General features: G+C 38.4%; 1 protein-coding gene across 10 annotated transcripts in view; it reads left to right on the top strand.

Annotated features, from left to right (window-relative positions):
- LOC149818887 (uncharacterized) overlaps positions 1 to 11,843 on the top strand; it is a 54,699-nt gene extending 42,856 nt beyond the window's left edge. For 7 of the 10 annotated variants that reach the window (XM_089985764.1, XM_089985766.1, XM_089985767.1 and 4 more), the window contains 2 exons: positions 6,683 to 6,852; positions 11,634 to 11,843. In XM_089985764.1, the coding sequence (XP_089841890.1) occupies positions 6,683 to 6,852; positions 11,634 to 11,640 (177 nt within the window). In that variant the 3' untranslated portion in view covers positions 11,641 to 11,843. Of the gene's footprint in view, positions 1 to 6,682; positions 7,189 to 11,633 lie in introns of those variants that run through there. The other 3 variants (XR_016427406.1, XM_089985773.1, XM_089985772.1) reach the window with 3 other exon arrangements.
- The last annotated feature ends 277 nt before the right edge of the window (positions 11,844 to 12,120 follow it).

Raw genomic sequence — 12,120 nt, 5'->3', positions numbered from 1 at the left:
GTCCCCATTCCCATCCTCCTCCCCGTCAATAAGGAGAGGAAGGGTTTAGGGCTATGTCACATGGGTGCGGGTATAGGGATGGCAGTGGACCGGGGGAAAGCGGGGCCCCGCCCCGCCTCGCCCCGTTTGGACCGGGGATGGAGGGTATGAAACGGGGATGGAGGCGGGGACGAAGGTTAAAATCCATCCCCGTCCGGGGGTGGAGGCGGGGATGGACTGGCACGTTCCCCCGCCCCGCCCCGCCCCATCCCCGCACTGGCCCCGCCCCGCCCCGCCCCCGGCCCATCCCCGTCCCGGCCCCGCCCCGCCCCGCCCCATCCCCGTCCCGGCCCCGCCCCATCCCCGCCCCCCAGCCCTTTATATTTTTCTACATGTTTACTAACCCTAACTCCCTTCCCTAATTTCCTAACCCTGGAGCCACCGAGCCGGGCCGTCGCCTCTTCCCCTTCCCCATCCGCATTATCATTGGAGCCGGGCCGTCGCCGACCACCGTTTGCCGTCGCCGACCACCGTTTGCCGACACCGACCACCGTTGGCCGACACGATCGATTCTCTCCCTCCTTCCATCTCTGCCGCTGCCTTGTGCCACTGCCGTGAGCCTCCTCTGTGGTGCCATCTCCTCCCTCTTTTCTTTTTCCTTTCCCCGTCTGTAGCCTTGCATCATCGGAGCAGCGTCGTCGCCGACCCCTCTCCTCACCGTCTTCCTGTTTCTTTGCTTCTCTTCTCTTAGTCTTGTGATATCGTTTCGTTCTCCATGCATTTTTTTTATTTCTGAAGAGTCGTTTGATGTGGATGAAGGCAAGGGGGGCGGACAGTGATGCTATCATCCTGCGGTTTGCTGGGAACATCAAGGACTCGGGTTCAAAAGTCACTCTAAGAAGGTCAACATTTGGGACGGGGATAGTTTCTCTAGAGCCCGTCATCTTGAGAGCATCCTGCTCTGACCTGAACATGTTGAAGCCGAGATTGCCCCCTTCACCTCCGATGAACTGAACACAGGGGAGGGGAACAACTGCCTCTGAAATGTTGTTTATGCTTTATATTTTCGCCGACCCCTCTCCTCACCGTCAGTAAAATGTTGTTTATGCTTTATATTTTCGAAGCCTGTTGTTTTATATGCTGGATAACCATCTTGGGGCACAACCTTGCAAATGGTTCAATCAGCTGGGTTCAGATTCCAGAAACGCTTTGGTTTTTTCTATTCCAGTATACATATATTTTCACGTATTGCCCCTTATTCTGATACTGCATCATAAGGGTCATTTCCCTTTTAACCAGATATCCGAGTTGTTGTGATAACAGCTTGATGAGATGCAATTTGACAAACGGGGACGGGACGGGACGGGACGGGACGAGACGGGGACGGGGACGGGGATGGGACGGGGATGGGACGGGGACGGGGACGGGGACGGGGACGGGGACGGGGACGGGGTGGGGACGGGGACGGGGACGGGGCGGGGACAGGGACGGGGACAGGGACGGGGACAGGGCGGGGGTGGGGATTAGAATGTTGAGACGGGGCGGGGGTGGAGCTCCAAAGTCTCCCCCGTCACGGGGGTGGACCGGGAATGAAGGTTACATTTTAGAGGCGGGGCGGGGGTGGAGACCTTGTCCCCCGCCCCGCCCCGGTCCACTGCCATCCCTATGCGGGTACGGGTGCCGAGGAATTTCAAAAAATTTGGACATGGGGACACAACTATATATATATATATATTTTAATATATATATATATATATATAACAATAATAAGATTGTAAATTTTAAAGCAAAAATAAAAAAGTAATTCTATTGAAGTAGCAACACAAACTTACCAAAATATAACACAAAGAAGCTTGTGAGTGTGATAACAACAAAACGTATCATAAATCTGCCTCATCGTCTGAATTAGAGGGAAGAACAGGATCGTGGTAGTCCATGTTGAGAGTATGTAAATCATGTTCTCCCTCCAAGTCAAAATCTTCTGGATTTACATCCCAATACTTGGATGGTCCACAATTGCATCAAAATACGACTAACTTAGTATCTAACTTCGAACTTTGAATACAAATATTTAAATACGAACTTTGAATATAAAAGAAAAAAAAATACCTATACTCATCTTTGGTGCGGCGAGAAATTAATCGTAGATTAGAGTGAACATAAACCAAATCCGCTGCTCTTTACTAGTGAGTTTGTTTATTTTAATATTATGAATTTGAGCATATGTACTACAATTTCTTTCACCCCTCTCACTGTGTGCCTGACAGAAAATAACAGAGGCAGGGGGCTCCGCCCCCTGCCGAAAAAACAAACGGAGGCAAGGGGCGGAGCCCCCTACCGGAAAACAGATCTGAGGCAGGGGCCTCCACCCCCTGCTGAAAAACTGCGACTGAGGCGAACTGAGGCAGGGGGCGTAGCCCCCTGCCAAAAAAACAAATTGAGGCAAGGGGGCGGAGCCCCCTACTAGAAAACATATCCGAGGTAAGGGGCTCTGCCCCATGCAGGAAAAGAAACTAAGGCAGGGGCCTCCGTCCCCCGCCGGAAAACACGAACGTGGCAGGGGGCTCCGCCCCTGCTGGAGGAAGAGGAAGAAGAACAAAAGAGGGAGGAGGGATATACCTGAGAGGACCGGTGGCTGGCGGCTACGGTCGTCAGGGTCTGGGTCGCCGGTGAGCCTGAAGGGGACGAGGAGCGAGGGACGGGTGGGGGAGAGGGAGCGATCGGCGGGGAGGGGTCTGTCGTCTGCCCCTCCCCCTGCGTAGCCTCTTAAGGCTCGGGCCCCGACCCCGATACCGTCTTGGATCCGGGTCAGGTCCGGAATCGACCCTAGTCCAAATTAATTTTAATAAATGGACAAAAATAGACTTGGTCAAAGTTGACAGAGTAAAAAATGTGGACGGACTCGGCCCCGGTGCGTTGACCGAGTCTAACACTTAGTTGACCCTGTCCGCCCCGTGTCTAAAGTCGCACCTGTTTCGGGGCGTATCGGTGCAGGTGCGTCGACCTTTTAACCGAGTTCGTGTGACTTAGGTTTAGGGTTTGAAATATATGTATATATATATAAAGATTTTGTAATATATAAGGGTATATTAATAAATTCATTAACGGGGATCGAGGACGGGGCGGGGGCAAGAGTAAGTCCATCCTCACCTTCATCCCCGTGCGGGTTTTGATTTTCACTTTCATCCCCGGTCTGTTCCCCATTTTCTATCCTCCATCCTTGGTCCAAACGGCACGGGTTTGGACGAATTCCCGTTTTTTCCCGATCCACTGCTATCCCTACCAACAATGCTATTTTTGTAAGATTTACATGTTCTACTTTTGTTATACTATTCCTAAATGTCGATGATATGATCATCACTGGAAGTGATAAGAAAGGGTTCAACAAATCAAATTTATGCTTAAAGAAACTTTTGATATGACTGACCTCTGTTTTTTGAGATATTTCTTAGGTATTGAAGTAACTTACTCGCCAAGTGGAATGAAGTGTACGGGAGCCTCAAAAGAGAATGATCCAACGAGAATACACGATCACCAAGCAAGAAAATAGTGCACTATGGCACAACACAAGCACATAAGTGCTAAATAGTCTCAAAAGAGACAAGAGCACATAAAAAATATAATTTGTATTAATGAATAGCTTTAAGAAAAGCTTAAGAATACAAAGGCCTTTGAGCCTTATTTATACACAAATGAGAGACCAAGGGGGCTCCCATTATAGACGTTGGGAAGCTCCCAACAGTCATATTTATGACTGTTGGGAGATGCCCAATGCCTATAATGGGTGCAATCAATACCCGTGTCTTGAATGACCAAAATGCCCCTATAGACATATTTAATTATCAAAATACCCCTGTATAAAATGACTAAAATGTCCCTGTAGATAGACTAAATTACCAGAATACAAATTACCAGAATATCCCTGTATGAAATGACGGAAATTCCCATAGTGGGCAGACTAACTTACCTCGAGATATATCAAGAAATATATATATATATATATATATATATATATATATATATATATATATATATATATAAAGTATACACCTATCGTGTTCTTATATATATATATATATAAAGCATACACCTATCGTGTTCTTATATATATATTTATATAAGAACACGGTAGGTGTATACTTTTTTATGTAAGCTTCTTGTGAGCATTCCTATTAATAAAATTATATTTTTTATGTGTGCTTGCTCTCTTGTTCTCACTCTTGTGCCTTAGTGCACTTGTATTGCCCATAGTGGCTTGTGTTTTGGCTTATTGCCTTTTGTGCTCTTGTGTATTTATCTTTGTTGTTTGATTCGACATACCAGTGTCATTGATATCACCGATATTTTGAGAATATCGCGATATTATCAGTATTTCAAGGTCAACCGATATTTTTTGGAGTTCAAAATATCACTGGAATTGGAAATATCATGATATTTTTCCGAGATATTCAAAAACATATTTTTTTAATATATTTCAAGTATTATTTTTTGTTTCTTTTATATTTTAAATGCTTTTCTGGATGTTTCTTTATATTTTGGAAGAAAAAACACTGCAAAACCTACTATTCTTGTCTTTTTTATTATTACCATATTTTTTGTCATTTTTAAAGCTTCGGAGATTTTCCCTCACTTTTTGAAAATAACTAGGTTTTGCTATACTCCCAAAATTAGGTTTAGTGACACGTTTGGATGTCAGCTAACTAGGTTTGGCTAAACCTGGTTTTCACAAAACTCAGTTGAAACCAATTTTTGCAGAACTTGCTCCTACCTAGGCTTTTCATGGAAGAAACTAGGTTTTTTGGTTGGGCCTCCTCGGATCTCTAACCATCTGCCCCACTCCCACCACTACTGGACCCTTCTAGCTAAGTCGAAGTTTGATTATTTCAAACCAATACCACTAGTCATTTTCCGGCCAATGACCAGCCGAGAAATGGTCAGACCTCTCTCTATCTCTTTCACCTTATTTTTTATTTTATTTTATTTTTTAAATTTTGGTGGTACGCTAGGTCATGATTAAATATTGTTTTTTACAAATACAATGGCCCGTTCCTTTTTTTTTAACTTTTCGATTTCTGGGCAACCAAAGAAGCTGCCTTTTCAGGTTTTGGGCCATTTAGACAAGGCAATGGAATAGTTGTTCGTGGGTATATAGTCAAAAGCTCTAGGCGGTGCCTAGTCAATAAACCCCCTAAAAAGACTAGTCGAGGACTAGGCGGGACTAGTTAGACCTAATTGGTACCCCAATTATAAAATAAAAAATATACAAAATATACATAAAAATATATTTAATTCTTTTGTTAATAATATGTTTTCACTAGACAAGTACACCATTACACATGCTTTCACTATATATATATATTCAATTATTCATAACATATTCAGTATAATCAACAAAATATGCTTTGAGCTTTTCACAAAAAAATTGATTGTAATACACACATATTTTATTCATAGCATAATTAGAATATATATATATATATATATATCATAGTCACCTATATTGTTCAAGGTATTATCTCGACAAGGCTATTTTTTGGAGAGATTTTCAAAAGTTGAAAAATCTCGAAAAAATCTTGAGAGTTTAAAATTTTTTAAAAATATAAATAATAACCAAAACGATAAGAAAATCATAAGTTTTGCATTATTTTTCTTCCAAAAATATAAAAAAACAAGTTTTAAAGTTTTTAAAAATATAAAAGAAACAAAAAATAGGAAATGCAAATTTAAAAAATATTTTTTTTTCCAAAAATATCATGATATTATCGTGATAATATCACAATAGTTTGTCTTCTAGTGAAATTTTGAAAATATTGCGAGATATTTCCTTTAATATTGGCTACACTAAAAAATTGATATTTCTTGCAATATTTTCAATATATATATATATATATATATATATATATATATATATAGAGAGAGAGAGAGAGAGAGAGAGAGATCATACTTTCTGCCTTTCACAGAAGCATAGTAATAGATACATATATAAATAACATTTCATAATTAGTAATACTGAAACATGCTTTCATGCTTTTATAGAAAAATTTACAAAAACTAACACATATATACAAAACAAAAATTACACATATATATCTCTCTTTCAGCCTTTAGGAGAAAAATTCATCAAAAAAAAGTTCACACATATATAAAAAAAACATAATCATTTAGAATTAAAGCCCCTCCCTTCGTATGATTTTTTAAAATATATATATAATAAAAATTACTAAACTGCCTGTGATCCTAGGCGAGGGCAGATTATTCGCTAACTAGACACCCTAGTCGGTGCCTAGTTGGCAAAATTGGTACATTTTAAGGTACCCACGTAGGAATTGCAAAGCCTAAGCATTTTACTTGCGCTTGGGCCGACTAGGCAGCGCTTTTGTCCACATAGTCCGTAGGCATTGGATTAAGTCGAAGACCACAAGCCTTAATATGTAAATAATCTCCAACATTTCTATAAAAGTATTCAAGACATTCCTAATCTTAAAATGATGGTCAACATGAAGAGGTTTGCAGTCCATAAATGAGTTCATCCGTCTGAGAGGCATTGCATGAATGTGTGTTAAAAGGATTGTTTAGATTTTCCTATTACAGATAGGAGCTTACCCATTATCCACATGTTCAAAAAAAATTTGGCATACCATAAATAGCTTCATGAATTTATTAATCGTATGTTACATTGTTGTTTAAACTATGGACCTGTCAGGTGAATGCAGCCTACAAACATGCCCTTGTACGATTTCATCCTGACCGTGCATCAAGGAGTGATATTCGACAGCAGATTGAAGCAGAAGAGACGTTCAAGCTGATTTCTCGTTTGAAAGATAGGCTCCCACTGACGCTTAACTATCTATTTCCAACATCAAGACCACCATGGTGATGCTCCTGTAATTATGCTTAATTTTCACAAGAACTTGCATGCATGCACATCTATGTGGAAAATAGGTAGTGCTCAAGGCTAACCTTTTTCTCTCTGAATATATCACTCATGATGTCTGATTTTGTTCTAACCGTGAAATCAGACTGCTGCATCTGTATTTATACCATAGTTACATGAAGCTTCTTAGATATGTGGGAAGCCTGCTTCCCGAAAACTCGCTTCAGAAGCGTGATACTCCTCACTTCTGGAACTTGATGGGCATCTCAATTGTCCCATGCTTTTATGTTTTCCACACGTTTCATCTATTCTTAAGTGATTTCTCACTCTACTTTTCATGTTTTGTTTATGTGTTTTCTCTCATGCTTCTCACTCACTTCCATGTGCTTTCTCTAAATTGGCAATCATCATTTTTAGATTTTGTTAAAAATTTAATTCTTACACTAAAAAATCATTAAATTTAAGAATAGTCACATTTATTTTAGCTTTTATTTGCTTTCCATTTCTATTTTCATTCAATTGTTATATTGTTTTTTTATTCCTCGCTTCCCGCTTCCTATAAATTTTAAAATGCATCGCTTCTCACTTCCGCTTCCCATATCGTTTCTCGCATCCGCTGGAAACCTTGATTTATACAGCATTTGTCCAATTTGTTGCCCATGTTTATAGAAGTAACTGCCATATTTTATTTTTCTAACGACCATGAATACACGTTGCAATGAAACCTTTGGCTGTGAATATATGTAGTGAGACCTTTATTGGCAGATTGTCAACCACCATAGTGTTTTGGTAGAATATGTATGTATATCTTGTTAGTTCTAGGGTCCAAAAATGTCTTGTACCCTTCATTAACTTACGATGAGTGCTAATGCAAATTATTTAATTGGAGTTTATCTGGGAACAGTCTGGCTGGAGTGTTCGTTTGTATAGTCTATGTAATGCTTGGCATTTTTTGAAATTTTAAGAAATTTATTTAATTTAATTTAATGATAATTGTAATGAGAATTTGCTAATAATTAGTTTACTAATTAATAATTGATTAATTAATATTGTGGTATTAATTAAATGGGTTAGTAATATTCATTGGACCCTAGGATGGATCATGGACCCTTTGAATAGGATCCATAGTCCAAAAATTAAGATGTGCTTAAATTAGAAGCAAATTAGGAAATTTCATAAATTAGAAGCCAATTTAAGAAATTTCATAAATTAGAAGCTAATTAGGGTTGTCTAATTTACAAGATAAATTAGTAAGCTAGGTTGATTTGGAAACTCCCTAAGAAGGGGTGTCACCTAGGGACCCACTAGAGGTGGGAGACCGACATTTCCTTAAATGGGTGAGTCTCCTCTCTCACACAATCACGTTTTTGAGAGAGGGAGCAAGAGAGAGAAAAAAATAGAGCGAACCCTATCTTTATGTGTTTGAGAAAGAGAGGGGGGAGAAGGAAGGACTGACCTTTGTGGTGGTGTTTCTCGTTCCGTTAGGAACCAACTTCCCTCGAACAATCCATAGCTAAGGTACGGGATTTACATATTTCAGTGGGTGGGGAATCTAGCGTAGATCGATCCAAGCATAGGTTTAGATGTAAAATAAAAATGTGTTCTTTATATATATGCATTTTAATTGAGTTTGGGATTACTGTAAAAATGTGTTCTGATATCTACCTTGTGGGGTAGTTAGATCTGCCTTAGGTTGGTTAAGATTCCCTTATTTTACTGATCGGACTTGACAGTTGACACAAACCATATTCTATCAGGTTTGGATCTGATATTTTGAAACAGATATCTTCCTGTTTGCCCAGTCTTTGTTTATACAGTTTCATTATATTTTTTATCAGAACTTATTTGGATTGAGTGTTATCAACATCAGATCTGAATCTTTACATCAAGATATGTTCTTGGTCTTGATTCTTATACCCAATCTAAATCTGTGTGCCTATTTCTTTACCTTTCTTTTTTAATATCGTCTTGTTTCTGGTTTATTCACGTTCTGCAGCCTTTATCTATCCTGGACCAGAACTTTATATTTGTCTACAAATTGATTGATTAGTGTGCATATGAATTTATATTGATATTTATGTATTGGGATTGGATTTGAATCTGAATTTTTCTGGGGTACAATTGTAAAAAAAGAACTGAATTTCGGGTTGTAATGATAATGTTGATTTGTTTTGGTCATAAATCTGATTTGATTTTATGTAAAATGTCATCTCTTATATGCTTTGATTTCTGTTGTTCTATGGAAGATTACAATAGCGGGTGTTTGTACAGATTCAATTTTATTTGTTACCATTATTGAACCATCTTCTAGAACTTCAACCTTAGCATAAAAAACAAATAAAACCAATATTTGGAGAAATCTCCCTGAAGAGTTGTTATTTTGATTCATTTGCTTGACATATATGTATGTGTGTGGCTCTCTCCTGTATATAAAAAGTCAGGTCTTTGGATTAACCGGAGAAGATTTTTTATATTTTGTAAATGATGTCATTTTCTATTTGGTCCAACTCCCGAGAGTGTCTAAGAGGTTGCTTTCCTGCTTTAACATTTAGTGGTTCTTGCTAAGGTTTGTATGGGATCTGCATAGTTATGTCAACAGTTGAATATCTAAGCTCTTTGTAACAAGTGTAATTTGCTAGTTTAACATATAAATACCACAATGGCATCATACTTGTTAATTTAACATATGAATTCCACCTTGGTAAGAGGTTTTTAGGCTGGTATTTCTCGTAACGTGCGGCATGTAAGATGCCTTGTTTAAGCTATTGTGCATCTGATCCCACTGTAGAATGAACTCACCATGGCAAGATTGTATGTTAGTGCAGCTTTATATTGTAACCTTACTAACTAAACCAATTGCAGTAGTTGGCTTAAAATGGAATTGGTCTTATATCACTTACAGAAACCAGTTACATGGTTGGCATTTAATTTACGTGGTTTCATTGTTGAAACTTTTTTTTTACTTTATCAAGTCAAATGGCCACCAGAAAATTTTGTGAATTAATAGCTGTGTTTGTCCATAAGCTTAGTGATTATTATCTAAACTATATTTTTTGTTTTTCTTTAAGCTTTAATATATTCCCTCAGTTGTATGTGAAAGTTGGACTTCTTTTTAAAACATTTTGATGATGCATTTCATGTTTTTTCATGGAAAACATATGAAATGTTTTCAAGCATTATTTCAACTTCTGAGGAACCAATCTTTTGAGGTACCCGATGGGGTAACGATTTTTCTTTGGTTCTGCTGCCCATTATGAGGTTAATATCTTTGCACTGGAGCACTCGTGATTTTGCAGCTTATTTACTCGATTATTTATGGAGATTTGTTGTTTCCTGTAGCATGAAAAGGGTCAAAGAAACATTATCAGCATTAAAAGAAAAATGATATCTTTTTTACTTTCATCTTTATTTCTTAATTGCTTCTTATGGTTTGACGGTTCTTCCAGGCAAGTTCTATGTAGTTCAAATCTTGATCCTTTGATCTGGTTAAACGAAAATTTCGTACTTTGTTTATTCTTCTCTTACTGCTGTTGCATTTTGGAATCTAGAGTATCCTGACTTCCTTTTTATCCTGTACAAATGTTTGTCATTTCTTAAGAGCACTAACTGGTCAATTGAGAAATAATCTGATACAGATTGCAGATTTATGTAGTAGGTACCAGTTTTCATGAGAATTATATTGTTAGATAGGAAGTCGGACAAATAGTTGCTCAGATTATGTCATACATTATATGGTAGCTTTTTACATTTTTCAAAAGTTGGATTTGTTTGACATACTTGGTTTTTCAGGTTACCCGGTTCCTTTTATCCTTTCACTATTTAGTTCTGTGCATGAGTCTTTGTGATTTCCACTTATTTAGATTTAGATCGAGCGAGGTGGTAGCCCAATCGGTGAATGCATGGTGAGATGCATGTTGTGGATATATGGATCCAGTATATTCTTGTGGAAAGAACTTTTGATAATTTAAAGAGATAAAAGATACCTAAACAGTGTAATAATTTGCTTCTTGGATGCCCTGTGGAGATGGTTGGCACCTTGGATGGCTGCCGTGGGGGGACAATGTGATACTAAAATTCCATAGTATTGTTTTTCTTAAGAACCTCATATTGACGTTCGTGCTCCCAACCATGGTAGTAGGAAACATTTCTACCATTTTTGCCTATGGATGGTGTGGTTTGGCTTCAGTTGATAGCATCTTGGTATACCGAGCAGTATAGGGTGAGGATATTCTGACGGTGGCCCTTCAGGGTGAGGATGCTCTGACAGTGGTTGGCTAGAGTGAGGATACCCGATGACTCCAGTATGGCGACCTAGGGTGAGGATGCCCTTATTGTTTCGACATTCTATGAGGATGCCTGATGTTCTGACCTAGGGTGGGGATGCTTGACGTCGATCGAGGGATATGTGTGATACCCAATTAATAAAATATAATTGTGGACTGCTTTGAACCTTGAGATTTAACCCGTTTATAGTAAATGCGAGATTTGCAAGATGAGAACTTAATTGAATTGCATTCAAAAGTAATGGTTAATAATGACATAAAAACTCATTCATGCAATATGCATTGGTTCATGCAGACATTGGTTTGTGTAGCATTTGATTTTGATTGCCTCTATTAAATTAGCTTATATTGCAAGCCTCATTTAATGGTAAATTGTGTTTTAAGGTTTTCTTAAACTTATGTTTGTTTTGATGTATGCTTCTTTCCTTACCCTTGGATTTTGAAAGGGTTTCGTATGAGAACTTTCATTCCTATTTCGTTTTTAAAACTTTTTTCAGGTGCTGAGGTTCAGGATTAATCGAGTATGGTGATGGCGGAGCTAAATTATTGAAGGTGATGACGTTTATGAAGGGTTGCTAGGGTTGCTGAGATTCTAACGGTGTTGGGGATTTGTTTTTGTTAAACTTATGGACATAATGTTTGAGTCTATTAAGATTGGATTTGATTTACACTAAATCTTGGTTAAATAAAATTTTGGTTTGGAATGGACATGAGTTGGTGATATAAATATGTGATGTACTCCAGTCCATGGGTTTCTTTTTGCAATGATTTAAAAACATGTATTCGTTTAAAAAAAATCATAAATATACAAGGGTGAATTTGAGGTCGTTACAGTCTAACACCAAACTTTACACATTGTTGGTTTCTGAGGAGGCATAGAAACAGTGATCTCAATTATGACCCTAAACTGACCTTCAAAAATTTTATGATTTTTTTTAAAACTAACAAATAATTTTAAAACAATGCAGAAAGATATCCTAGGAA

This window comes from Nuphar pumila, chromosome 13 (genome assembly GCF_984573655.1).
Source record: "Nuphar pumila chromosome 13, dmNupPumi1.hap1.1, whole genome shotgun sequence".
Classification (NCBI taxonomy): Eukaryota; Viridiplantae; Streptophyta; class Magnoliopsida; order Nymphaeales; family Nymphaeaceae; genus Nuphar; species Nuphar pumila.
This window is presented reverse-complemented; position numbering and strand designations above follow the sequence as displayed.